This window comes from Colletotrichum phormii (assembly GCF_030913505.1).
Source record: "Colletotrichum phormii strain CBS 102054 chromosome Unknown BDP81scaffold_18, whole genome shotgun sequence".
Lineage (NCBI taxonomy): Eukaryota > Fungi > Ascomycota > Sordariomycetes > Glomerellales > Glomerellaceae > Colletotrichum > Colletotrichum phormii.
This window is the reverse complement of record NW_026851460.1, coordinates 90,906-117,294: the sequence shown is the minus strand read 5'-3', so window position 1 is coordinate 117,294 and position 26,389 is coordinate 90,906. Positions and strand designations below refer to the sequence as shown.

General features: G+C 49.8%; 7 protein-coding genes across 7 annotated transcripts; 3 read left to right on the top strand and 4 right to left on the bottom strand.

Moving 5' to 3' along the window:
- Positions 1–1,135: 1,135 nt before the first annotated feature.
- Positions 1,136–2,941, top strand: BDP81DRAFT_452341 (uncharacterized protein; the record flags this gene model as incomplete). Its single annotated transcript, XM_060592735.1, has 4 exons — positions 1,136–1,438; positions 1,500–1,802; positions 1,862–2,495; positions 2,565–2,941. The coding sequence occupies 4 exons, from the start codon at positions 1,136–1,138 to the stop codon at positions 2,939–2,941; spliced, it is 1,617 nt and encodes a 538-aa protein (XP_060441841.1).
- A 2,082-nt stretch (positions 2,942–5,023) lies between these two features.
- BDP81DRAFT_71330 (uncharacterized protein) lies at positions 5,024–6,157 on the top strand. Its single transcript, XM_060596196.1, has 3 exons — positions 5,024–5,172; positions 5,390–5,618; positions 5,894–6,157. The coding sequence occupies exons 2-3, from the start codon at positions 5,403–5,405 to the stop codon at positions 6,005–6,007; spliced, it is 330 nt and encodes a 109-aa protein (XP_060441840.1). The 5' UTR covers positions 5,024–5,172; positions 5,390–5,402; the 3' UTR covers positions 6,008–6,157.
- Positions 6,158–7,115: 958 nt separating this feature from the next.
- On the bottom strand, positions 7,116–9,931 carry BDP81DRAFT_452339 (cryptococcal mannosyltransferase 1-domain-containing protein; the record flags this gene model as incomplete). Its single annotated transcript, XM_060592734.1, has 4 exons — positions 7,116–8,817; positions 9,065–9,159; positions 9,447–9,562; positions 9,655–9,931. 4 exons carry the CDS (start codon positions 9,929–9,931, stop codon positions 7,116–7,118), a joined length of 2,190 nt encoding a protein of 729 aa, XP_060441839.1.
- Positions 9,932–15,770: 5,839 nt separating this feature from the next.
- On the bottom strand, positions 15,771–16,344 carry BDP81DRAFT_397137 (uncharacterized protein; the record flags this gene model as incomplete). Its single annotated transcript, XM_060588276.1, has 3 exons — positions 15,771–15,986; positions 16,054–16,206; positions 16,273–16,344. The coding sequence occupies 3 exons, from the start codon at positions 16,342–16,344 to the stop codon at positions 15,771–15,773; spliced, it is 441 nt and encodes a 146-aa protein (XP_060441838.1).
- A 1,773-nt stretch (positions 16,345–18,117) lies between these two features.
- Positions 18,118–18,864, top strand: BDP81DRAFT_71241 (uncharacterized protein). Its single transcript, XM_060596195.1, has 3 exons — positions 18,118–18,490; positions 18,552–18,599; positions 18,674–18,864. Exons 1-3 carry the CDS (start codon positions 18,263–18,265, stop codon positions 18,722–18,724), a joined length of 327 nt encoding a protein of 108 aa, XP_060441837.1. The 5' UTR covers positions 18,118–18,262; the 3' UTR covers positions 18,725–18,864.
- Positions 18,865–19,004: 140 nt separating this feature from the next.
- On the bottom strand, positions 19,005–20,931 carry BDP81DRAFT_463450 (protein kinase; the record flags this gene model as incomplete). Its single annotated transcript, XM_060594022.1, has 3 exons — positions 19,005–19,558; positions 19,612–20,011; positions 20,089–20,931. The coding sequence occupies 3 exons, from the start codon at positions 20,929–20,931 to the stop codon at positions 19,005–19,007; spliced, it is 1,797 nt and encodes a 598-aa protein (XP_060441836.1).
- A 2,633-nt stretch (positions 20,932–23,564) lies between these two features.
- On the bottom strand, positions 23,565–24,950 carry BDP81DRAFT_452336 (uncharacterized protein; the record flags this gene model as incomplete). Its single annotated transcript, XM_060592733.1, has 1 exon — positions 23,565–24,950. One exon carries the CDS (start codon positions 24,948–24,950, stop codon positions 23,565–23,567), a length of 1,386 nt encoding a protein of 461 aa, XP_060441835.1.
- Between the last annotated feature and the right edge of the window lie 1,439 nt (positions 24,951–26,389).

Here is a 26,389-nt window from a genome sequence, read left to right as displayed (position 1 = left end):
AATCACTCCTTCTCTAACCAATTCTTTATGAAGATCGAAACGTCAATGTCATTAGGAGACGTTGAAGAAGCAGCGTGGAGATGAGCGGACGATGGCGGAGGTGGTGAAGTCACTTCCGCTCAGCCCCTCCACCATAGTACCGCGTCAGCGGCGTGGTCTCGAACGCACATCGACCGTCCTTAATTACAGAACTTCTTCCGCCCGAAGCTTAAGCCGAGAATTAGAAAGATGCATAATTCCTCAAGCTCCTGGCCCATGCCCTTAGGGGTGCAAACGGTTTAGATGCCTCAAGTCTTATTCCAAATCCAGGGAGTCACTGTATTGCCGTCTGAAATGGAAAACTTCATGATTAGTTTAAATCTCACTCGGTTTGACCTTGAAGGACTGTAGAACACAGATGAAAGCCACTTTAAACTCGGTAAAGAACCTCGGCTTCGCTCGTGAAGATGTCAAACGTTCCTAGACTCCATCAAGGCCTTCACTCTAGACTCCACCAAGGTCGTGTCACAAGCCGCAAGAGAGTGAAGCAAGGGCAAGATTTAGTCACAAAAGCACAACAACAGGCAATTGGGTGTGCGGTTCAATTCCCTAAAGATGGATGAGGAAGAAACAGCCGGCAATAGAATTCAATAAATAGTCCATGACAGGTCGCCGAAGAATGAGAATTTCCGAGCCGCTGTGGGACCCGAAAGTCTGTGGAGATTTAAAAAGCCACCCTCCGCTGTTTTCAGGACCATCACGAAACCATGAGTCAAGTAGGCCGTGATTCTCACGGCGTCAAGGTGGTGTATCTCGCGTGGCTGCCATGAGAGTTTCTGAATTGACGAACACGTCATGCAAAGTTGCCTTCGCCGACGACTTTATGAGTCTGACAGCCTTCAACTCGGGAGAAAATGTCGCCGACTCTTGAAGCCATCTTCGACGAACCCAGCGGGAAGCTCATGCAATGGATAAGCCACCGGGAGTCACAAATGGACTAATTCGCAGTCAAGAACCACAGGGTTGCTGAGCAAGTCGAGACCCGGCCTACCAAGGTCGTACCACGCCCATAAGGGTACGTGCCTTCTCAGCATATGAGCCCGTGAGGACGCTCGCATTTCAGGATTCTCATGCCAAGCTTAGTACATCTCTCATTATGCTACCCATTTCAATCTGCATCGCCATCAAAACGCAGCCCCTGAGGGTCAAGCCCGAAACGACGAACGCCAGGGCGGTAGAGCGGCAGTCCAAGGAGCAATCGAAGGACCGGCTCAGCTTCGACCTGAAGTGTCGTTATTACGCGACCCGAGAGGATATTCCTCAATGCCTCATATCATTGTGGAAGTACCTGCTTCTTGACAAGCACAAAAAGCAACTGACAGGATGGCATCTGTTTGCGAAAAGGCTGGCGCGTGGGCAAAACACCGAAGACAAGACGACCAAGATTGTGGTTTTGGAAGTAAGTCAACTGCTTGCCTATTAACCCACCCTCGTTCAGGCGTCACTAACACATGGAGTAGATGAGATTCATGCATAAATGGCTGACGTATGATCAAATGGGCGTTGCAAGACGTGCGTTTCTGGATACCATGGTAGTACTCAGAGACATCATGTCAGGATTGGCCAAGGCGAATACCGATGAGCGAGGCACTCTCGACTGGGGCAAAGTATTTTCGTTTGCCTGCCATCCTCGCATTGCTGGAGAATGTACCACACCTTGGGGCATCGAGCCGGCAGGCTACTACTGCCATCCCCGTGAGCAAGGCGGGCCAAGTGGCAGTGCCCAGAAGGCAACTCAGGAGCTTCTTCTTAAGTACATGGAGGTATGTATCGAGGCCGATTGACTGTGTCTCTGTGCAGAACGCTGACACGCTATGCTCAGGTGACTGATCCCGTTCGTGGAATGACATTGGCGACGACCTCGAGTTCCGTCGCCCTTCGAGAGGCTCGCAGGCGAGTCGACCGGAGCGACGACAACACGCAACCTCTCTGGAATGCCATTATGTTTTCTTCGGTTCTCGGTTCGGACCCTCTTCAGCTCGACGTTGACTTGGCTGTCTTCACAACGAAGAAGGTTGTGAAGTGGTACGACGAGCTTCTGTCCTTGTGCAAGGTTGCGGTGCAATCTCAAGGCACCGAGAGCCGAGTGGACAAGGCGATCACCCTTGCTAATCAGCTGCAAGTAGCGTCTGAACGGGCAAACGCCGCAACAGACAGTATGTCGGCCACATCCGAGTCCGCGTCTGAGAAGACTCTCTGCGGAAAGAAAGACTGGGGGTTAGGCAAGGTGACTGTTGTCGAAATTGAGGATGTTAGAGATTCGGCGAGCTACGAGGACCGAAAGGAGTTGGCGCAGCCTAGCAAGGAAAGATGGTGGAGAAGAGTGCTTCAGTCGTTCGTCATCAAAGTCAGGGAATCGAATCGCCAACGGCAACAGCACGCGGCGAGCAAGTTGGTACGCCGTTCGTTGGAGATCAGCCGCACAAGGACCGAGTTGAGCAAAAGCGTTGTCGAGTGTGAGCATGTCCCCAGGTTCCCTGACAAACCATCGATATTGTGGTCGCTGACACTGTTGTGAGGTGTAGTCAGCGCTGAAGTCGACCAATTACGGCTGCTAGCCAGAGGTTTCATTCTACAACTGAAGCTGCAGACCAAATGGCGTCAAGTCCAGGCAGTGGCACAGCGGCCTGGGGTGACCATGGTTGAGGTCAGCAAAGTGACGACTGTCAACATTGATCACTTGTCGTGTGAGCGGCGGCGGACGCAGGCGATCCGGGAGAAAGTGAGCAAGTTGAACCAGGCAGACGAAGCCATGATGCAAGGTGCAAAAGAGATATTGGGGCGTAGCAAGAAGTTGAACAAGGAGCTCAAGAGCTTGCACACGGACCTGAGAAAGCATGCCTATCGGTACGAATCCAGGACAAGTTTGGAACAGCGTGGGACACTTTTTCGGTGCGGGTGAAGGCGTGGGGGCCGAACTTGGTAAAAGGGGAGTTGAACGGTCGATTTGTACATAAACGCGAGCCGTCAAATTCAACTTCCTTTCAAACACTTCCACTTTTGGGTTTTGATTGCCACATGGCTGTAGCACAAGTGCAAGTACTGAACATGGAACGTGGACTTTGGGACTTCTGAATGGCTTCGAAAATTGTCGCGCGGGGTCTTACAGTGTGGATTCCTGAAGATTGACTTGAGAGAAGCGTGTTTGCGGGGCTCAACGGTCTGGCAGCAGCAGGGCCAGCACGGACAAACCCTTGGTGCAGATAGGGCGGCGGGGAGGCCCTTGGGCGCGCCGTTGGAACGATGATCGCTGTGGGACGTGGCCAAGATCCCCTGGGCGTTTTCTCTGTGTACGAGGCGTGCGTGGGCTGTGGGTGAAGGGAATGGCGAAGGGAATGGCGAAGGGAATGGCGAAGGAACAGTCTTCCCATTCCGCCATTATCACCTCATCCCGTTTCTTCGGATGCTCCTAGTCATTCTTGTTTTCCTTGTCCGTCACTCCAACATGCGGGGATAATAGTCTCTTAACATGAAGACGTCGCCATGTGAAGCAGCTTGAGGAAAGCAAATGGGTACGAGAGCGGGCGTGGCGTTCGCTGTGGTCATGGGGCACGCTTGTGCTGCACGGTTCAGGCGGACATTACCGCTGAAGAAGCATGAAGATTGAAGAGTCGATGACTTGATACTGAACATCCGTAGTCGAAACTGTAGAATGTGGACACGGTGGAAGGGAATCTCGGCGAAGGCGTCTGTCATCCGTAAGGATAAGCCGTAGGCCGTAAGCCATCTGATCCGTCGCAATGGGCTCCCGTCGGAAACGAGAAACAAGACTTCCAGAGACCGGGGAGTTGGGCGCCAGACGTCGCGTGCCGGGGGTGGTTTCGGTCGGTCTAGAACTGGCGCGTCCTTCGCTTGGGTTCATCATGTGCTTGGTCTATCCGCACCGTCTGGTGGGATTGCCGTGGCCAAATCTTGCCTCGAAATTGATTACGATGGCCACTGCGACGATTCGAGGGACGGTGTAATCAGACTGAATAGTGCTTGAGGGCCTGACTGCATCATGAGAAATGTAGTCAAAAAAGATGAAAGGACATTTTGACATGAGCCAAACCCCACGCCGAATCTGGGGAGGCTAGAGGTGGGAGGTGACTCGGTATTGCCGGGTCTGCGCCGAGGCGGGAAAATTGATGGAGAAAATCATGGTAAAATCAGGAATAGAGCAAAAGGCAAAAAGAGGGGAAAGGTAAAAGAATACGTGAGGGAAATGCAAATGAGAGAGGGTCGACAAGGGCAGGACGGGGGGGAAGATTCAAGAGAAATGGGGGACAGAGCCAAGGGAAAAGGGGGGACACTGCGTGACTGCCAACCTCAGGTACTGTAGTCTGTGGTGAAGAATGAAGTGGGAAGGGGCGCCATATCAGGCCGTCTTGCCGTGTTTGATAAGACGCCAAACCGACGGGTAAGAATCAAAACAAATTGTTTGAGCCAAAGAGCAGGAAGGACGGGAGTCAGGTAGGTAGGTGCCTACCTACCTTACCTTTTAGATACCTTACCTTCCTACCCAGACTCCAAAGGGAAAGAAAAGGGAAAGGAAGGGAAGGGAAGGGAAAGTATCAGACGCAGCTGCCCATTCGGGCAGATCCCAACCCATCCAGATCTTGTGCCTTCTTTCCCTCCATCTTGCCGTCCCAAGGTCAATAGGGTGCTCCTTCCATTTCATCATCTCGCAGGTTCTTCAGGAAAGAAGGTGCGGCTTTACTCCATTCATTTGAAAGATAATTTAGTTAGCCAAATGAAAGTAAACAACATGAAATTCAATTCTATCCACAGCCTCCACGATAATCCAATTTCCTAAAGATGTGTTCCGACACCGCTCCTCCCGTGCGAAAAGGTGTGTGTGTGTGTGTGTGTGTGTGTGAAGACGTGTGTGTGTGCCCCTTGTGACCGTCCACCACCAGCACCACCGACCGCCAGCACTCAATCAGCCATATCCGCAGTCCTCCCCCCTCCCCTCCTCTCGCGCCGCAACACGAAACCACGTCACCTCCCATCTTCTCTTCTTCCACAACAACACCTCGCCATTCCACCACTTCTCGTCGCAAACATCACCTTTTCCATCGTTCTTTGGATTAACTCGATTCTACAGCTTCAGAAAGCTCTAACTCGTCACTTTCCCATAATCTTCATCCTTCCGTAAGTCTTCCAAACTACACACTTTTGGCCCGTTTTTCCCGCCCATCGCGCCATCGCCATACGCCTCTTGGGTTCCCCCTCCTCCTACTCTCTTCTCGTCTCTTTCTCACGAGCGCATTCACAACCACAACCTCTTCTTTTCGTCGCATCACATCTATCGCGATCGCGTCAATCTACTCATCGTATCTCAATAACTAACATTCCATCGCGACACCAGACCAACCGTCAAAATGGCCCGTGAAGGAACCCGCTCCCAGACCGGCAACTCCAAGCCGCGTCTCTTCCCCGTCGTCGACACCGCTCCTGTTCGCAAGCAGAACACCACGACTACCACGACTGCGAAGAAGCCCAAAACCACTTCTACTGCTGCCAAGGCCGCGAAGCCCGTCGGCGTCACCAAGAAGAAGGCCACCACCGCCAAGAAGGGCCCTTCTGTTGCTACTAAGGTATGTTCGCGATGCACTCTGCCTTGCCTCTACTCTTGAGGCGCGCAGCCCTCCACCGCAACCACCTGCAAATTCTCCTACTTCCCCGGATCACATCCTTTATTCGGACATATTCTATGATTTTGTTTCTGTGTTTGGAAAATTTTGGGCACGAAACTCGCGCGTCCTAGACGAGATCCTTACCCCTGCCCAAACCCTATGATCAGACCCTCTTCTTCTCGTATCTCTTGTCACCCTTTGACATTTGAACTTGATGCTAACAAATCTTTCCGCAGGCCAAGTCAGTAGCCAAGAAGGCAGAGACCAAGGTCGCCGCCGCCACCAAGGCAGGCAAGAAGGAGACCAAGCCCAAGACCACCAAGGCCAAGGCGACACCCGCCGCCGCCTAAGTGTGTCTTGGTTGCTTCTCTCCTTTTCTATGTCTTTGACTCTGTCTCCCTCTTACATCATCCGTCACTCGCCTCGACGACGAATCTGCCGCCCAGCCTTCTTCGAAGCATGCCTCGCGCATGGATGAATCTCTCTCCCATCTTCATTACGGGGCTTGCTAGTGTCTTTTCTCCTCCAAGATACCACCTTGATTGTTGTTGAGCGAGCGGACTTTTGGGCTTGCTGTTTGTGACTTTGGGTTACCACTAGTAGGGCGTCTTCTCTCGGGTTGCTGTCTGTCTATACGCGCCTCGTCCGCATGTTGTTTTTGGAGGCTACCTTATCTCTATCTCTCTCTGTCTTTGTGCAACGTTTGGGTTTTGGACCATGGGGCGGAAATGCAAATAGGGTATCTTACCCGTTGGGTCTGGGTCTGGGTCTGGGCTGGTCTGGTTTGCTTCAAGTCTTGTTACTTTTACTGCAGCAAGGACCGAACAGGGGTCCAATTCAACAGTGAATTATGAATCAACTTTGTTTAAATCATCTTCTGTCCCAAGGTCTGACGTGTTTCCAAAGCGTCTATGATGTGGGGGTTTCCGGCTTTTCTGGCGCAAAAGTTGGACGTCGAAACGAGTCGGCTTTCAGGGGAAATCACATCGATTTTGCAACGTGAGGGCAGCTGCGGTGGGTATGTATGCCTACCTAAGGTAGCTTACGAATGGTGCCCGGGACACTCGCATCACTCATCCAACTCACGATAGTCCAATGACGAGGTCATTCTGTCCAGGGACGGGTGATGGCAGCGGCCATTGAGAGGAATCGTCGATAGTAGTGTATTCAAAGGTATAAATGAAAGTGGTATCAAGGTGCACAAAGTGTGCCAGTACGTATACGGCACTTTTTCCAAAAACCCCCCTTTTCCCCCTTCTCTTTTTCGCACCCTCTCCTAGGTGGCAGACAGCCTACCCAACAACGTTCTCCGCGTCGAGCCAATGTCGATATGCCCAACAGGTTGATCCAATGCTGCCGAACAAAAAGTAATGCTGATGCTCCGTAATCAACCCAGCCCACAAGCGCCGTGTTCCCCATTAAACCAATCAGTGAAAACTTCGTCAAAATCGAGAAACATCAGATGGGAAAGTTCAACTGCTGCTCCGCCCACGGGATGTTGTAGTAGTTCTCCCAGTTGCGTCCGTTACGTGGGCCCTCCTTGATGAGCTGCATCTCCCGCACTCCGCAAAACATGCCGTTGCGCCCTGTCCGCTCAACCATCTTCCACCCTTCCCGGCGCTGGTAAATCTCCTCCATGAAGCGCTGGCCTTCGACAACCTCTCTGTGGGGGTTCGGGGTCGGGAACCGTGAAAAGTACGTAATGATTTCCTGAGGCAGGGCCATGAGCCGTTCCCAATGACGAATAACACGCTCGAGGCGCTGGGTCCTCTTACGGTAGGCCACGCGCACGTATGGGTTCACAAAGACGCCCATGTCCGGCTCGCCAGCCTTGTCCGCAACACTCGTGATGTCGGCAAGGAACAGACAGCATTCGCAGGCGTCAAAGTAGACCTCGGGTTCGTAGCGGAATCGGACGGGTGTCGTCGCGTTATGAGGGTGATCCGGGTTAATGACGTGGTGCGCAACAGCTTGCCAGTCCTTGGTCGGCAGTTTCTTGTCCATGTTTTGGACGTACTTGGCCTGCATGGCCACCATTCCACCCCAGCAGCTCTTGACGGGGACCGCATCCGTCTGCGAGATCATGGCCTTTCGCGAGGCCGCCTGGCCCTTGTTGGTGAAGTATGGGAAGATTGGGATGCCGTTGGAGTAACCTTCAGCGTCGCGCTGCGCATAAAGGTCATATTCGAGGAAGGGGTTCCAGTCATAGTCCAAGGAGCACGCCGAAAGGTAGTGAGCTCGGCCGTCTTCGCCTGCATTCGTGTTGAACAGCAGATGAGCGGCGTCTACCGGCGCGAATAGGGCGTCGTTGAGGAACAGGATCTTGTCATACTTGACAATCCCTGCATCCGTGTCGTACCGGTCCAATGGATAGAGGGCGCGGTTGCGCATCTCGGACAGATACGCCAAGCGTTTCAACCTCTGTGTTCCATCAGGCAGGGTGACATGCGGGAAGACGTTGTAGTCGACCTGACCCTCGCTGACGATCTTGTACTTGCATGGCACATTTTTCTTAAACTCCTCCAGCGCAGCAGTACCCAAATCACCACTGTCATTTTCGTAGATGCTCAGGAATGTGTTGTCCTCGCCGAGCATGTGAATCAGATCCAACACATTCTTGGACCATTCTCCGCCTGCAATCTTGCCCTCTGGATCAAACAGACTGACGGCAATGAAGACCTTTTCGTTTTGCATGTTGGCGCAACCAGACAGGCTGTCGGACACCAGACATCTTTTCCTCAGATCCTTATAGTGCTTCGGGTGGCGCGTGTATGACGGGAAGAATATTGGTGTAGTAACAAGGATGAAGAATATGAACATAAACGTGTATCGGAGTAAGAGTCGTGGGAGTGATCGAGGTTGTCGACGGAACTTTCTCAGCAACGACTTTGGCCGTCCTCTGAGCCACGCAAGTAGCGTTCCTCGTTGCCTCCTGCGCGAGATTGAGGCCGAGCCGGGTAGCAATGGCTCTTTATGTTCATCGTCGAGGTCGAAGTCTTCTACGGACGACGAAGACCGCTCTTCAGCGTAGGTGATATCCCCCGGTTTCGGCATTCTGGTATTTATTGGCGTACCGATGGAATGAGGTTCGGTTCGGATCGAGTCGTCGTCGATGTCGTCAATGTCGTCGTCGTCTTCGTCTTCGGAATACAGAGTGTATCTATGTAGGTTCTAGAGGTGTTTACAGTGTAAGTCTACGCCAACGTCGGGTGCCAAGACAAAGCTCACGATGATATTAAGCGTCCAAGAAAGAGTCCCGTCGGCCGTAACTGAAACTCGATGTTACAATAACTACGCAGAGGCAAGGTGTCAAGTCCGGCCGTTGTCGAGTTTTGTTTGGAACATGCGCGGTCAGAGGATTCAAGATCGGACGACGACTGCAGGGCTTGGACCGAAGACGAGCTGACGTTGTCTGAGCAGGGGGAACAGGTCCAACGGGTCTCCTTGGCAGATATGGGGGAAGGGGGTACTCGGGAGCAAGGCGAGGGAACGGAGGATTAAGCTAAAGTCAAGTAGGGCAGGAGAAGAAAGAAGATGGGGGGATAAGCATTACAAGAGCAGTGGCTTCTTGACGAAGTACAGGAAGGGTAAGGCGTGGAGGCGAGTTGGTCTGGAACGACGGCCAGGACGAACCAGGACGAAAAAGGCTTCGAGGAATGGGCTTAGAGTTTGGGATCGAGTTTGGGGGTAGACCAAATATCAGTCCGGCCCTGCCCCAACAGCAGCCACAATTCATTCCATAGCGAAGACCCACGGTCCATTCATGGTCTATGATCCACGGCGGCCCACGGCCCACGGCCCACGGCGATGACGGCCACCGCTAGAGGATGGCCGGGGACACGACGCTTCCGAATTGGGAGCAGCATTGTGCCATTGGGGATGGTCCATGGGAGGGCGAGAGGTTACTGCACAGTCTGGTCTCTAGTGTACTTTTACCATTCTGTAGCCGTACAGAACGTGGTACTCCGTACACTCTGTACAGTATCTATATTTGTACCGTCGCTGCGTATCCGTAGAGGCGTCATGTATCCGTACGAGTAGAGAGTGTATCCTAGGCGTAAACGGGGAATGGCGAGGTATGCGTAGCCGCAGGTGCTAGGGCAGACGCAACATGGCGAAACCTTGACTCGAGGGCAGCATGGGTTCAACGTGGTCAAAAGGTCGTGGACAAAAGGGGCGCGCCGCGCGCGCAGTGATTGCCAACTTGCTTGCTGTTGGACCTCCTTGGTGCCCCGGTGGATGCAGGGGAAGCAAGCGCGCTGCGCAGGACGCATGTCGCAGGGCAGCGTGGGGACTGCAAACCCTCGACGGCCTCGAAACTATGTTTCTGTCCCGGCAATGCGGCGTCATCCCGGTCTCGACCTATGCTCAATGTTGTTGGTGGTGGTGGACTAGTGGTGGGTGGTGAACCGTTGGGGTATGGCGAGTGTTTGCCCTTGCGTTGGCTTTGGCGCAGGAGGACTCATGGACCATGGTGATGCCGCTGGAGGATAGCCTGAAGAGAACAGACTTGGTAGATGCAGATGGCGAGACGGGGAGAGAGAGACTGGGAGTGAGACAATAATCCCAAGTGTTGCTTTCATGTTGGAAGATATCAAAGACAAGCGTCATTGGGAAAAGAAAGAAGTTCCGCATCCATAGAAGCTGGGCTGGGCAGCCGCAGACATGGGGGTGGGTGCGTGGGTACCAGGTAGCTCCCGGTACTTGCCAGCGTGCCTTCCCACATGCTCTAGGACCTTGGGATGCACCCCAAGCTTTTTGTTTGAGTGGAAAGAATGACCATGAAGTCAAGACATATTCAGATTGCAAGTAAAGTGTAAACATCACTTCAAATGAATGTTTGTTTTGTGTTGTCGTTTGCACAGCCAAACATGGAACGAGTCCATGATCATCAGATTGTTGCCAGTTGCTAATTGCAAAAAGACAAGGAGGCAAGGGGTAGCGGGCCCCGTCTCTCAAAGCAATCGAAGATCGCAAGGTGAAGCAGGGCTGTGAACCAAGGAGTGAAGGAGGTTTTGGAGCTCCTTACGGCAGACTGCAAGAGGCACTCCGCCAAACCACTTTTTCTCAGTAGACTTACGGTTGTTGAAGTGCGGAAGTGGAATTGGGCGGGTATACTCGGACCAGAACGAGCAATCTAGACCCATAATAATCTGGGTGAGACTAACTAATGAAAATGTAGGAATCCAGGTGCCTCAGATGAGGGATATTCCTGGCTGCATCTGGAAAGGAGAGAACGCAACATAGACAACAATATGATCACGATAATCCACGACAGTTTTAGTCCGCTAAAGGCTTTGTACGGTAAAGAAATCGAGAAGATAATGCGGATGTAGATTATGTATATTACTAAGGACGACTTCTTTCCTGCCTTCAAAGCAGTCTTTTTTACTTCAATGGGTAAAGAAACGTACGAGCTGGTTTTAGATAGGCTGGACTTGTACCTTTTAACCCAGAAGTAGTCATTTCCCGCCTGGATTTTAAGCCAAAAACGCCAATACTATCTAACTTACGCCTAAGCAGCTAGGGCTCTTGGGACCTAAAGATACTAACTATAGCACATGATGCCATACAAAGCTCTGATTTACTTAAAAAAAGGATTCATAGCCATTAATATAGCTCACTAACATATTTATACAAAGTTGTTGACTTATAAGCTAAAGGTATTAGTAAGTTAATATATAAACTAGCTCTTATTAAAGCTGAGTGCTGCGAGCTTCGTATAGTAAATGAGATACTAAGTAAGCGCCGGAGGGCTAAAAAAACCTAACTGCGTCTTGGAGGGTCACTTAATGTAGCTGAGGCTGAGGTAATCCGGGTAGAGAAGGGGGTTGTTGATGCTAGAGGCGAAAATATACGTTAGGAGGGTGTTCGTACGGAGGGGGGTGAATTGTGCGAGTGGCGATGTGGTAATTACGGAAAGACTGGATATGATTTACAAATATGTTAGGTAGTTTAGAAGACCTCTGAAGAAGAGGCTAATGAGTAGTTCTAATTAATTTTGTACGATGTGGCTTAATTGACTTATACAAATGGCTGGAGGGTATTTGAAAGTGGGCCACTCGCTATGCATGTACGTTATAATAAAGGTATAATAAGAAGGAAGAATTTTTATAATAGTTTATAATAATACGCAATTTTATATATCGCCGTACGGGTCTTATAAACTTAATCAATAATATATCTCAAGCCGTAACTCTATGTAAACTATATCTATGGTTTATCTTACTAGTGTAAAGTTCAATAATCGGTGGTGGAGTGACTGTAAAATTCGATTTCTGCTTTGACGCATGAAAAAAGTGTTTTGGCGGAGTGCCTCTTGCAGTCTGCCGTACTCCTCCAGCTGTGACAGGAATTGCGACACTAGACTCCAAGAGGATTAACGTGGTGAGCCCCTGGTCATGATCAAATCACCACTACCGGATGCACTACGGAGTAGCCAGACACGCCAGATTCCTTGCATTTTTCCCACACAACACTTTTTTTCTATTGCTTACCGAAGTCCGGAGGCACGGATACTCTTTGCTTTCCCCGAGGCAGGTCTTCGAGGTTTCTCATCCTTCCCGTCTCTTCCTTCCGCGACCCCTCTCCTCACTGGAGCATCAATAGTCTTGGCAAGAGATATCTGCATTCACGAATAAACTTGATGCATCATTGATTGGGATTGATGGAATGATGGAAATTGCACACAGGAACAAATGCCTTACGTCACCATCCCATACTCCGTACATACAGTAAAGGCACGCTCGCCGCTCGCCTTATCGTTCCACCATCCACCACGGCATGCTGCACCACCCACCTTCCGTCCAGTCCTGTTGTGCTGCGCTGCCACAGCCAAACTCCACGTTGCATCCCTGCCGTTGTGCCGACCGGATCCGCTCCTCTGGGAACTTCCCCTTGCTGTTCGTCTTTCTGCTGCGCGCCCAGAGATTTTGCAACGGGCAAGTTGGACGATCCTCACTGGTCGCAATTTTCCCCTTTGCAGGCCATCGTTCAACTCCCTCACGCACCAGCTCCACCCTCATTTCGGCTCCGCGGCATCGCCAACAGGCCTGTAAGAGAGCGGGGCCGCGATTCGCGGCCTCCGATCGCCGTCTGTCAGCACTATATTCCTATCCTCCCACACGGCCACGCTTACTTCGTGCATCTCTTCTTCTGGCTTAGATGCAAGACACCCAAAAACCGCGCTATTGCCTCCCCAAGCGACGCTCAAACTTTAGCTCAATGGTGTCATGACACTGCATGAACAGAGTGCTCTGGTCGGACAGATATGGTTTCTGACTTTACAATACCATCGCAATCCTTGTATTCTTTACTCTACACTACCCAAAGAGGATGGAAATCCCTGTATATCGAAAAGTCGATTCGAACCTTGCCTTCTTGTTGTTGATCCTTGCTTAATGAACTTAAGGTACTCCATAACTCGCGCCATGGCTCTATCCTCCGCACTGTCCATCATGGACTTCACACACGGAGTGCCTAGCGGTATCCCATCGACTGCGAGTGGGCGTCAGTACATCTCCAGTGCGGAGTACAGCCAATCAAAGCTCTGCTAAGCAAAATCTTAGCTAACCAAAAAAGCTTGTTCGGAGGTACTTCGATTCATTAGAGAGTTTGGTTATGGAAGTTGTACTAGCAAACATCTGAGTTATATAGAGACATATTGTATTCCTGGCATCCTGATCTCGAGTACTTCCTTCTGCTACTATTCCTAGAGATCTCGTGTAGAGCCTGCCTTGCTTTAGGGCGACTGCTATAAGTAGAGTACGGTGAGCAGCTTCCTTGCTTCTTCCTAATATGCTGTTGCTAGGGAATAGTGTTGTTCTGCTTGTCTGTTGCCCGTTGGGGCCGGGTACGCTGGCGCGCCTTGACTAATAGCCCGAAGTGCTGAATAAGCTGGGTAGATAGTTCCCTTCGCTATTGATACTGATTCTTTAACTGCTGCTAGTCTGGCTCGCCCTATCGCTGTAGAAGGAAGGTGTTCACAAGTATAACCTCGAGGAGGAAATTCCAGGAGATTGACTGCTAACCTCTGCGACGGATAGGACGTCCGAACTGATGGTATGACCTTATCTGATCCCCTGTATCTACACCGTTCATATTGTGGTTGTAATTGTTAATATAGATAGGGAAAGGTAGCTCCTTTTGCGCATTATCTCCAAAGACTTTGCGGGCAGCTCGGTGGGCAGTAGAGGAGCTAGTAGACCGGCGGCGGTTACGGATGACTTGCTCTGTGTCGTGATATACTGTAGTAAGGAAAAGTACGAGGGTATTATCCTTCTAACTTATTTGAAGAACCTGCTTCAAATACCAAGGAGTTAATAAGTACCATATTATCATTAGAACTAACTTTCTTCTTATATACTTACCTGCCCGTCTTTTGTTAGTATGGTATGAACTTCCCCTTATAGGATCCCCTTACCCTTATTCTCCTTCTTAGCCACTAATAACTTATCAATGCTACTATCCCTTTGACAAGTCCCTATTACCCCGATTTGATTTAATCGGAGTGCTTTAAAGAGCCTGACTAAGGCAAATAGATTATCAAGAAACACGTGGTATATAGCAACTAGTAGTAGAGCCAATAAGGTAGTAACCACTCGCTGAGTAGGCGTTAGACGCTCCTCTACTACCCCTTTGTTGGTAACGCTTTCTTGCTCCTGAGGCACCAGCCCATATGGGCCTTTACTATGGACGTGCTAAAGCTATCGTATATAATAACCCTTTTGTGCTAAAACCTATACTTTGTATCCGGTGGGCGTGGGCTTTATTGGTATTGTTGTTATCTTTAGCGAGTGCCTAGTAAACAGTATTATTACCTTATTAATAGTAAGGTTACTGTTAGGTAAGAAAAAGGAGTCTCTAACCTCCTGTATATGGGCTGACTATTTATTGACCTGGCGATAGACCTTTGGTATTAAATCTTCGCAGGATTGTTCCCGTTGCTACTTACTATGTTTTATAGCTGGGATGGCTAGCTGATCGAATTTAGTGGTATTAAAAATACGAAGGTGACGGAGGAGTAATTAGAAACGGTCTCGAGGCAAAGCCCGGGTAAAAATGTGGACGGGATCTTCCTTCTCTTGAGACGAGGACCAATATCGAGATATTTTGGCTTCCTCATGGATGCCCATGTAAATCAAAACGCTAATAAACAGATAGATCTCCTCTGCAGAGGCTGGCATCCATCTATTCTCTCTAGAGTCCTTTTTCTATAGACCGTACCGCGTATTCCTTGCCTCATTAGTCCACTTTACCCATGATCTAACCATCCTTTGAGGAATGTACTGTATCAAAAATTATAGTGGCGTTTCCAGCAGGCTTCGAATCGTGGGATCTCGTTAAGGGACAGTAAGTAGGCAGTACTGGTCGAGATAACCATGTTCAACTAACGGCGATTCTCGCGGCCGTACTGTTGACTCATCACATCTCTCTAGCGTACAGTTGGCTATGCAGACGACGGCGAGGTCCTCGGGCGTCATAGCAACAGTAATATATAATCGAACGGATCCATCAGAGTCGTCTAAATCCATCGTGGGATATTACATCGGCAAGATATTTGATATTAGCGGTGGAAGTATGGGAATGAAAACGGCGGCCAAGTGACGTACTGCACATGTACCCCTTTTGTGAGGGGCAGAAGTGGGGCATAGAAATGGGGCAATTGTACTGACGCCCACTCGCAGTCGATGGGATACTTACAAGAAGAAATGGGTGACCAGCTGCCGAGCCGCGAGCAACCTTCGGGGTCTTTGACTTGGCATGCCAAGTGTCACCCTCGCCAAGCCGGGGCCTCATGCAGAAGAAGGTGTCCAACGGGCCTTACAACATGATCTACCTTACCATGGCAGTGACTCTCACGAGCCAGGCAGCAGAGACACTACTCCCAGGGCATGCTCCCAGCAACTTGGTCCTGATGGACGTAAGTCGAAGTCATGTCGAAAAGTACACGTATGTTAACAGAAGTACCAAGGTCCTCCAACACTACCAACATATTACAATTGTCAAACACCAAGACGGGCCTTCTCTCTAGATGGAAATCAGATTTGGTCTCCCCTGTATCAGCCCTCTCCCCCATTTCAGACATAGTTCCATGTCCAAATAAGTGCCCTCCTAAACGTACTCGAATGTGTCATGTCTTTGCGGCGCATTGAAGTAATTATCCGACTTATCCGCCATGGCCTTCACTCGCCTTGTCCCCAAGAACCAAGCAGCTATGGTGAGCAATGTGAGACCAACAGTCAGGACTGCAAACAACCAGATGTGCTTTGATACGATAGACTGGCCGTCAACTGCTTCCCAGTTGAACATGTCCATAGAGAAGATAGCCTAAGGTCGTCAGTAAAGATGAACGTCTTTGTGAAGAGGTCCTAGCAACATGGAACACATGACGTACTGCGACACTCGAAAGAGGGAGGTATATCATGGTCAAGAGCGCAATCGTTCTCATCTGCGCGCTCTCGACCTTTGTTTGCACTGCAATGGCAGCATTTGCTTTCGAAATCTTGGTGTTGGTCTTTGAGTCCTGTCTTGCAATGTGGTTCCAAACCTACATGTATTGATGTTAGTTCGTTCAACTATCGGAGTAGAGTAGAGTCTTGGGCAGACAACTAACCGTTTGCATTGCCAATGATGTGTTGCAGATCATCATGTTACACTCATCGATTTTATCGTCATACTCGATCATGATGTCGTCCACCCTCCTCTTCATCCTTATTCCCACCTTTGCCACCTCTGCTGCTCTCGGTTCATTGCTGTAGATATATTCGGCACCATCCAGTGACTCAAGCTCCGTCGTTACAACATCAATCTCTTTTGAAAACTTGGACAACTGTCGTTTCACCATGCGAATTTGATCCATCAGGCTTTGACTCTTAACACAGAGAGTTAGGTGTTGTTGTGCTTTCGCGCCCTCCGTATCTGCGTCTGGACTCCACGGCTGTCCTTCGAGCTTTTCTGTCTGGAGCGTGAACGGGTCCAACAAATCTTCTACCGCATTAACCAGCCTAGTTCTCTCTAGCTCTGCAAATATTCCTGGTACTAAGAGTGGGTGAAAGGCTTGCTTGCCTGCTCTCCGCACTTTTGCCTCAATGCTTTCCATCTGGTCATCGTTACAACCGTAAACGACAGCGAATGTGGACCCGGTACTTGGTATGTAAGTGGTAGAAATTGCTAGATCGTCTGGAAGACTTGCAGACATGCGCGCAGAGAATGCTACAAGGTATGTCAGTCTTGGCATTTGCTGATGCAGAAAGTACCGAGGGGGGGACGAACACATCTTGAGATGACCTGACGTCGCGTCATCTTCACGAACCGAGGAGAAACACGGGACCAGTCTTGCTATCGTTCGCTTCACATTTCGGGAAACATGAAACTCTCTAGTGAGTCTCTCCCAGGTGTTCTTCATTAACGGGAGATATTGCACTCTGCCCGGTGTTTCGGAGTCTGGAGGAGCTCTGCTACATAATCTAATTGGTATCAGTATGATGTCGCGATGCCTAGGCCCGGAGTTTGAGGTCTTCGGATTATTCGGCTCACACTATATGTATCCCTGGCTTCAAGTCCTCCCAGTCAGGAGAGCTGCTCTGTGACTGTTGGTACTTGTAATTAGCGCTAATAACAGGCGAGTAGAGAACAATATCAACTTACGGAGCTGAACCATCGCTCCCAGTCTTCTTTAGTGTAAAGCTCTTGACTTGTGGGCTGTGAGAGATCAGTCTCTACGAGAGCTACAAACGATGGGTCAACACAGACCTCTTCGCCCTCTAAGTATCTCAGAACCACAGCCTTTCGCTCGTTGTATCCAAAGAAACTAAGATCTGATGCCGACCACGTCACAGTCTCGATAGGTAAATCCATCCTTCAGGTTATAAGGTCTGGTGATGACGAATCCAAAGTCAAATCAACGATACTAGCTCAACGGCATGGGTGTTGAGAGGCACGCTGTGCCAAATGTAGGTAGAGTGGGCGAGAAAGTGTTGGGTCCTCGACAGCGTCGACAGCCTATGTATCTTGACTGCTTTGAGAGAAACCTGTATCAATATGCGAGAGGCGTCTCTGACAGGAAGGCTGTTTCCGTAATGTCGTTCATGGTTTCTACAATTCCAAACCCCTCATGAGATCCCGCCCTCTAGCCTGCCTCGCAGAATGCCTTTGGCCACTTTAGTATGCCTCCACGCTCTCTGCGTACACCATGCTGGCCTAGGCCAAGACCGATTAGTTGCATGTCGGCTTACATGCAGCAGCCAAAACACCTCTCCTTCTAGTGTATGTAGGCAGAGCCGAGGTGGAGCGATAGGCAGTGTTCATGTATGTGTTGTCGGGCCGCCATTGGGATTACCTCCATGCATCATGCAAGACAGGGCAGGTGGGACTCGATATCGGGATTGGTCACCTGCACGCATGATCCAATCCTCTCGAGAAGGAGAGCCTCACAAGTGAAGCCAGCTCGGATGCCGCCCCCGCCCGTTGTGCCTTTTCAGGTTTCCAACCACTCCTCCCCTCGCCTCAACTTGGACACCGATAATTAACAAGCCTCTCGCCAAAAACGCTGTGAAGCACACCTTGCCGGCACTGAACGGATTAGTCGGCCTTGACACCTCGGAATGTCCTTCTTTCGCAAAACCTTGAGTCGCGGTGACAAACCGGAAGCGAAACCAGAACTTGAAAAGAAAGATACATGGTCCAGTACGGAGACAACACAAACAGCACCGAAACCAGGTCCAGGGTCGGAATTCCCATGCGAGGAGGTGATGAGAGCGAGATATCATGATTCCGCAAAGTTGAAGACATCGCTGGACACAATCTATGGCCAAGGGAATTATAAAGTTAAGGTATACTACATACTCTCATTTGCGAACGGTATTACACGATTCTCACAATTGCTTCAAATAGGAAAGAGCCAACAGATTCATCCTCATGCTACCAAGGCCTTTGAAAAAAGTCTGAATCTTCCCTCTTTCAAATCGAGTCATCGACACATCGCACTGAAATGACTAACGCGTTCGGTTTCGTAGGGCGAGCTAGCAGCAATCGAAAAACGCATTAGGGTACACTACAACGATTGAGTTAGTTGGCCTTCATGCTCGGGATGTGGAAGTTCTGACCTTTCGAACTGGAACGTTGTATGGAAGTTGAATGCATGCGTAAAGAAGACGGGACACCCTGCCATTTCTCCTTGAAATCGGGCAATAGATGATGGTATTATCCATATAATCGCCATCCAATGTGGGCCTCATGATAACTCTTGCTTCTGAGCTTGAGCTTGGGGTTGAAAAAGTGTGACCCATTCACCTTACCGGGCCTCGGATAGTTGCCTGAGCCTCTCAGCCATCCGTTTCGTAAATCTCAGTGTTTGGGCTTAAGATAGTAATCTGGGTCGACGGTGCAAGTCTTCAAAATATCCTTCATCTTTTTGCTCAACAAGCTCGATGGGATTCTCGTCGTGGATTCGGGATCTAGCATACGGTCTCGAATGATATCCAGCAAGTCCGAAAGGTACCAAGAGCAATCGCGATGGTTCTTGAGTTTCGTGATCCATGTGGTAACCGAGGACTTGAGGAAAGCCTTTTTGTCTTTGATTGAGAAGAAAACATCAGAGTCAAAACCATGTTTATCTTGTTCCAATCTGAAATCGGGAAATGTTTTCTCCACATCTTCAAGTCCGAGCAAAAACCAGGTGACGTATTCGAGGAAAACACACCCCAGGCTGAAGATATCGGATCTTGGTGACACGAGACCGAATTCCAGATCAAATTCGGGGCAGCGGTAAGTTGCTGTTCTCTCCAAGCTGTTGGGATCTTGCTTTGAGCGGGAAACTTGGGTATGCAGTCTTCCAAGACCAAAGTCCGCCAAGGCCAGAATACCAGGGAAGCTATCTGATTTGAACCACAGGAAATTCCCTGGGAATCACAATTTAGAAAATTTCGATATGTAGTAGAGATAGTCAACGTACCTGGCTTGATATCCCCATGACGTCCGTATAACTGCTTATTGGAGTCTCGGTCTTCCAGATATCGCACAGTTGGTTCGCGGTCGTTGTGAACGTAGCGGAGGGCCTCGCAGACTTCATAGAATTGAGTGGCCATCCATTTGCAATGCTTCTTGTCTCTCACCAGAGCTTGATTGCTCTGCCAAAATTTGTTCAAAGTTCCATCAGCCCAGTCGAACAAGAGATAGAAGGTTGATTCCCTTGTCGCCGCATTTTTGACCTCGAAGGTGGCCAATAGCTGGATGATGTGTTTCTTTTGATAGTTCTGAGCAGTGGAGACGAGTGACGACAACTCAAGATTGAAGCTGTCGCGACTATGGGACGTAAGCTTCTTCAGCGCAAAGTAGCCTTGTGGGTGTCGAATCTAGATGAGTGAACTTGTTAGTCGAATGGCCGAACCCGGCTCAAGGTCTATTTCACAATGTTACTTTAAGTACTTACCCCATGCACTCCAAAGTCGGAATGACCCTCGTGAATTCTCACTTTGTACACCTCGCTGAAACCTCCGTACGAGTTTCCACCGGAATCCGATTTCCTCTCCTCTTCCTCGACCTTGGCCACAACTTCCATAGGGAAGACGTCCCCAGTATCAAGTATGTAATGCTGATGTCTTCCTTGTTCCCACTTGATAAAGGGCGAGCATACTGTGTATGACCACTGAGAGAACCTTGTACGATAATCTGAGCGAGAATATGTGTTGAGCTGTCGATGATCCTTGTGCTTTCTGCAGCGAAGAGTTCGACGTCTGTCAGCAGGCACCTTCTGTAGAGGAAGACAACTATCTCTCAGCTCATCAGCCGACATGTGAATCAACATGTCCTCGGCCTTGTCGATTCCGATCAGAATTGCGAGAAGCTTGACACAGGGCGCCTTGGAGCCGTCCGCACTGCCATGTAGAATTTCCCTAGCGAGCTGATCCTTATCTTGAACACCTTTGAAGCATTTGAGCACGTGAACGGCGGATAAGACCCGGCTGTACGTCATGATTTGTTCAAATGTGCGCCGCGGTACAAAATCTTTATCGGGTTCAAGGAGGTGAGGCACCATGGCGGCCGCCTCGTCAAGTTCGCCGGCAATATTCCTGATGACATCGCGTTCGAAGCGAAAATCTTCTGGCTTTCTGGAAGCCCCGTTGATTCTTCGGCTTGGCGGATTTCTTTGTTCGCTCTTCAGTCGAAAGGACTCGCCTCTATCATGAATATGTGTGACTTTCTGCGGGTTATCCAACACGAGCTTCCCTTGTTGGAATAACAGTCTGAAAACTTCCTCGGGTTTGGCTGCCATGATGAAATTTCGAAGTCTGGGTTGCACGATGTTAGTTGACTTGGTCCTTAGCCTCAACCCATAAGATAGGGAACTTGCCAATGATGTCCAACAAGCTTCTGTGTGGATTCAGTGGTCAGCCTGAAAGCTGTTTCTCGCAGCTTGCCACCAATATCTGTCGACCAAATATGATGCGCAAAGACGTTGCTCCAGCGTAGAGAAATCGAATGAGGCGACACTAGGTGAAGAAGTGCGAAACCCACATGCACTCTATACAACGGAATGGAGTCGGGTTGGATCAGATCTTAAAGAGAATCGTGTACATAGACGGGCTATGAGCGTTGAAGTAACTTTCCTAGAGTCTACATTCCCACTTGATGGAGTGGTGCCTTGGACCATGATTTGCTGGCCTTGTCATCTTCTTACCTGTGTCTGCCACCCATCCTTGGCCTTAATAGGAAAGCCTCGTTGACAGACCTTGCATCAAATGTAGAATTCGGTCAGAAAAACGGCTTTTGAGCAGCGATGGCATCTTGATAAGGCAGAAGCAGCAAGGCAACGGGTCGCGCACCAGGATCTCAACAAGCCGCAGCAAGATGAGGGCAGTGTCGTGATTGGTTTGGGTATTATGTCTTGCACTTAACCAGAATTCGCTTTCCACACGTGCCGTCGGAGAGCCTGCTTGTTCCATCCGACAGAGCCCGACGAAGTGTATGCCCAAGGAGGCCTCGGCCCATCACCCACCCACCTTCATCCTTTGAGCCGAGTGACGGCCCCCACTGGCTGCCTCAACGTTGTCTTCAAAGGAATCAATTTCGAAAACAGAGATGGGGGCTGGGTCGTTGGCTCTTATGTCTTAAGGGCCTGGGTGTTGCAAGTACGTTGGCTGCACTCTGAAGAAGTATTTCAAGAGTCTGGAAAGACGAGGCGAATCAATCCTTGCCAATAAGGTCGACGCCCTAGGAAGAAAATGAGAAATCAACAGATCACACACTCAGTCGAATCACACTCCCACATTTCATACCATCCGACGCGTCAATACGGAAATAGGTGAGGGATGCACATACCCGGTGCTTTTGATGAGACTGCTGAGGATGTGCTGCGCGAACCCCCCCCCCCCCCCCCCCCCCCCCCGTTCGGCATGATGTTCGATCGTGGCAAGACAAGGGATGGCCAGCAGCAGCGATAGTCAGCCCACATCAGGGCGAGTTGGCTACGGGCAGACCCAAGTGCGCTTAAGAAGCACACTCAGCACGAAAGACACAGGACTCAGAAGGGATTATAAACCTTGCTTTTATTGCCTGCAGTGTAACCGATAATATGCGCTGACAACGCAGAGCTACTGCGGCTCATCCGGCAAAGCCTCCAAAGGGGGCTGGGTCGCCATGTGGTGCGCCTGAATCCTTGCCCCCTCTATCCAATCAACAAGCCAAGGCTGCCTCCGACGATGGCCGGAACCTCGAGAGGAAAATATGACCGGTGAGAGACATTGTTGATATGGCGGTCTAGGGCAAACCGGGCTCGAAAATCACACAACCTCATAAGTGAAGTAGATCCTCGATGAGCAGGTTGCGGAACGACTTTTGACCTGTCAATTAGGAGACTAATCATTATTTTCATTGGTAGCAATGTGCCGACCTTCGCCACTTTGATCACCCGGCCGATTTGTTTTTGCGGGACATTTCCAGGTTGAAATAGGAGTTTCGCCTCCGACAACTGTAACGTAAGGCGTCTGGTTGCCTGCTTTTCCCACCGCGACCTTTCAGTCCCACGGATAATTACCTTTTCGATTTCGTACCTCAAATTTTGACTTAGGGTCATGGCCTGGCAGCAAAGTCATACACCTTCCGGCAAGGTTCAATGGCAGAGTAATCAGGATGGCACCCGGAATGCCATAATTTCTGCATCCCAAGTCAGCTCTAGCCAGCTTAAGGAATACCTGGACACGAATTATCCTGGACAGTATTCGGTGCAGGTAAATCTTTTATCCCCTGCTTTATTCATTCACCTGCCGTGAAAACACTGACCATGATGCAGTTGAAGCGGGATAAATTCAGAATCACGCTCGGTCACGCGTCCGTCAGTCGCATCGTGAGTCTACACAACGAAATGCAACGCCAACAGAAACTAATTCTTATACAATAGTAACAACTTGCGCTAGTATTGAGTCTGACCCGTGTCAATATGGCCTTGCACTCAAAGCAATCATACCGCATTGGTCAATGCCACAGAAGGATGAGTGACAAGGCTTGCGCGGTGCTCAGAATACTTTGCAAGGCAGCGTTAGCTTGGTAGAATAAGCATAGCTAGCAATGGCACAAAAACAATCAAGAAATTTCAAAACAAGTCAATCTAGTTTAAAATCAAGACCCATGCACAAGTGGGATTTCGGAAAGTTCTCAAGGACGCACCTACCTTAGACAACCTAAGTAGGCCCCTGGACAGGAAGTGTTACTTTTGTTAGATGGCACGATGAATGAAGAAGAGATGGCTGCCGATCAAATCGTCAACTTAACATGATAGGAGGCACACGGCTGGTATCGAGGAAAAAGGACAAGTTTAAGGATAATAATTGGTATCGAGTGGAGGGGATCTATTTTCTAATTCGTAGCGCTCAGAAAGCCTTGTTATACAGCCGTTGAGTTCTTCGGGCCTTACAATGTGAGTGCCCGAACCTTTGTTTCCACTGCTGCCAATGCATCCATACCGTCATTCTCATGCTTCAGTTTCATTGCTGCCTTTTTGAACTTAGTGTCTTGGAATATTCGATCAACGCCCATCCTGATTTGATCTGCCGAAGGCCTCTGTGTTGCAAGACTGACTCCTAGGCCCGCGTAAACCGCCCGCATAGTGACCTCAATCTTCTCTTCACTTTCTCCCGCTAGGACAATGGGCACACCATTTCTCACAGCATGTGTCAGAGCACCATATCCCCCGTTGGAGATGAATACATCGGTGTACTCAAGCACAGTGTCATAAGGCATGTAGTCCACGACCCTAGCGTTGGAGGGAACGGTGAAGTTAGGCGGAAGTTGAGCACCACGACCTCCTAAGGTTGCAACAACAAGGGTGTCTTCAGTCTTTGAAAAGGCTTCGATTGTCGGAAGAACGAGTTCGGAGTAATCCATATTGACAGTGCCCTGGGAGACGAAGACAACATGCCGATATATGTTGTCTTTCTGAGCTCTCTCGACCTCTAACCACCATGAAGGGTACTGAAAGCTTGGCGCTGCGGACTTTCGAGGCAAAACACCTACGAATTCCACAGATGATGGCAAATCTGAAAGGTCATATTCAAGGCTGGGAGAGCAAAGCTGCAATGTGTAGTCATGCGCCGCATAGCATGAACGGAACATGTTTGTCTCTAGGATGGTCGTACACCCTGTGTCTTTCATGGCCTGCTGCCATGCATCGATCATAATTTTCATTGGGCCTTCTTCAACCAGTTGTCGAAGAACCGCGTTCCGCTGACGACCTGATTTGGTGGCATCCGCAGGCAAGCCGAGTGAGACCGGTCCCATGTCTTGACTTTCCATCATAAATGCTGCAACACCAATGCCGATTGACTTGGGCGCTGCAACAAAGCCCTGAGGTAGAGGACGGCCGTGTCTGAAGGGAAAGATTGACCAGTTGAAGACATCCTCGACAACAATGATCTGGCGGCCTGGATCACGTCCTTGCAACTCGGCAAGAACCTCTTCCATCTTCAGTGTTCGTGGAGGAAGTGTCTCTAAGAAAACAGCTTTGATCTGCGCAGCGAACCTCTCCGGACCAATTGGCAAAGAAGCTGCTTCGCGGAGTGCTTGAAAGGTTGTGTTGGTCATAGGGTTGTCGGTATGAACCCATTCGGCTCCAGCTTCTTCGACTTTGTTACGGAAGTTCTCAGTCGTGACAAACACAACTTCGTAACCCTTCTTGGCGAGGTATGCTGCGATGACAAGCAGGGGGTTGGTATGACCTTCCCCAGGGAAGGCCACCATGAGAATGAGCGGACTGCGTCCTGATTCATGTTCGGTGACTTTTGCTTTGTTTACGGTCATCGTGTAAAATGTGATTGAGCACTTGATCATGGAAAGATCCTGCCACAAGGAGTAGATAGGTCTCAGGCTTCACATAAATACTGTTCATCAGTCTATGATAGTTCGCGGTGTCACTCTTTGCTTATGAAGCATGAATGGAAACCATGCATCTTGTGGTATCAAATATGGACCATCCGTGACGCGTGGGGACGGATTTGACAGTCATTGATGAATCTGGTTGGCTGTTGAAAGCACGTACGGATACAATTGCTGACTAGGCTTGGCGATCATTCAGAGACACGGCGTGACTGCTCATGATCGAAGGCGTGTTCCCCCGACTGAGACTGTCACTCGTCTGTTGGTGATCCTATTGCTTGTTCTTCTTGTTGTTGTTCTTACATTGTAGGCAGGAGTCGGTCGAAGTAGGTAGTGACGGCCTGAGTGGTTGCCCCACCTTTATCCGGCCGTGATGACTAAGCCAGTTGTCCCACTTCGCCCAGGGCAGGTGCCAGCCAGCCCATGGTACCTGCCTATTACTCCTTATCAGCCTTTGCTGTTCCAACAGAGACCCTCGTCCTGAAGTGCAAGCACAGTGGAATCGGGGGAAGTCTTTGCGTCTTGACATCGCAATTGCGCATTCAAGCACCCAATCACGAGCCTCGCAGTGCTTACGACTGATTGCAAATCCAATTGGGTCGCTGTTTGAGGTATTGGTATCTACTTAACTTGCACATATTACCTGGGTGCCAAAGCTTGCGTATCGCTGGGCAAGGCCGAAGACGATAGTGCTTACAGAAACTAGTGGTTCATCTTGGAAATAAAGGCTAAGATCTTGGCACTGGTGATCTGTCGGGCATGCACTCGGAATACTCTGAGCTTCCTAGGCGACTCGGTGTTACGAACGGCGCCGTGAGTAGCCGTACGTGATACGTCACTTAGATCTTTGATACTGCTGTTCGAATGCCTTACTTGCATTGATGCCATGCCGCATTGACAAGGTTCTCGCTAGTGATGCGGCTGCTCCCGCATCTCAAAATCAACACTACCTTACCATTGCTTGTTAGCTATACCAGGCACACTTGTTGAGACTGTCCCTTGACACTGGGAGCACTATGATGTTCGCTAGAACGGCAAATACAGCGGGTCTCTGCATCTTTGCGCAGAATTCATCCCGAATGGCGAGTTGGCGAGGCGCTAACGTCGCGTTCTCGGACTAATCACCAAACGCGAATAGCGAGCGCTTGAACGACACAATTTCTTATTACTAAACGGCTGCCAAACAGCCCGGTTATTTCCTGAAGAGATTTGGGGTTCCGAATCTTCACTGCCTTGCAATGCCTAACGTGAATGATAAGCGAGTGAGACAGACAAGTGAGTGAGACACAAAACTGCGCCGATGAGATAAACTGGCTTCCATATCAACATCAACAGCATCAATTCAATTCAAACTACTCATAATC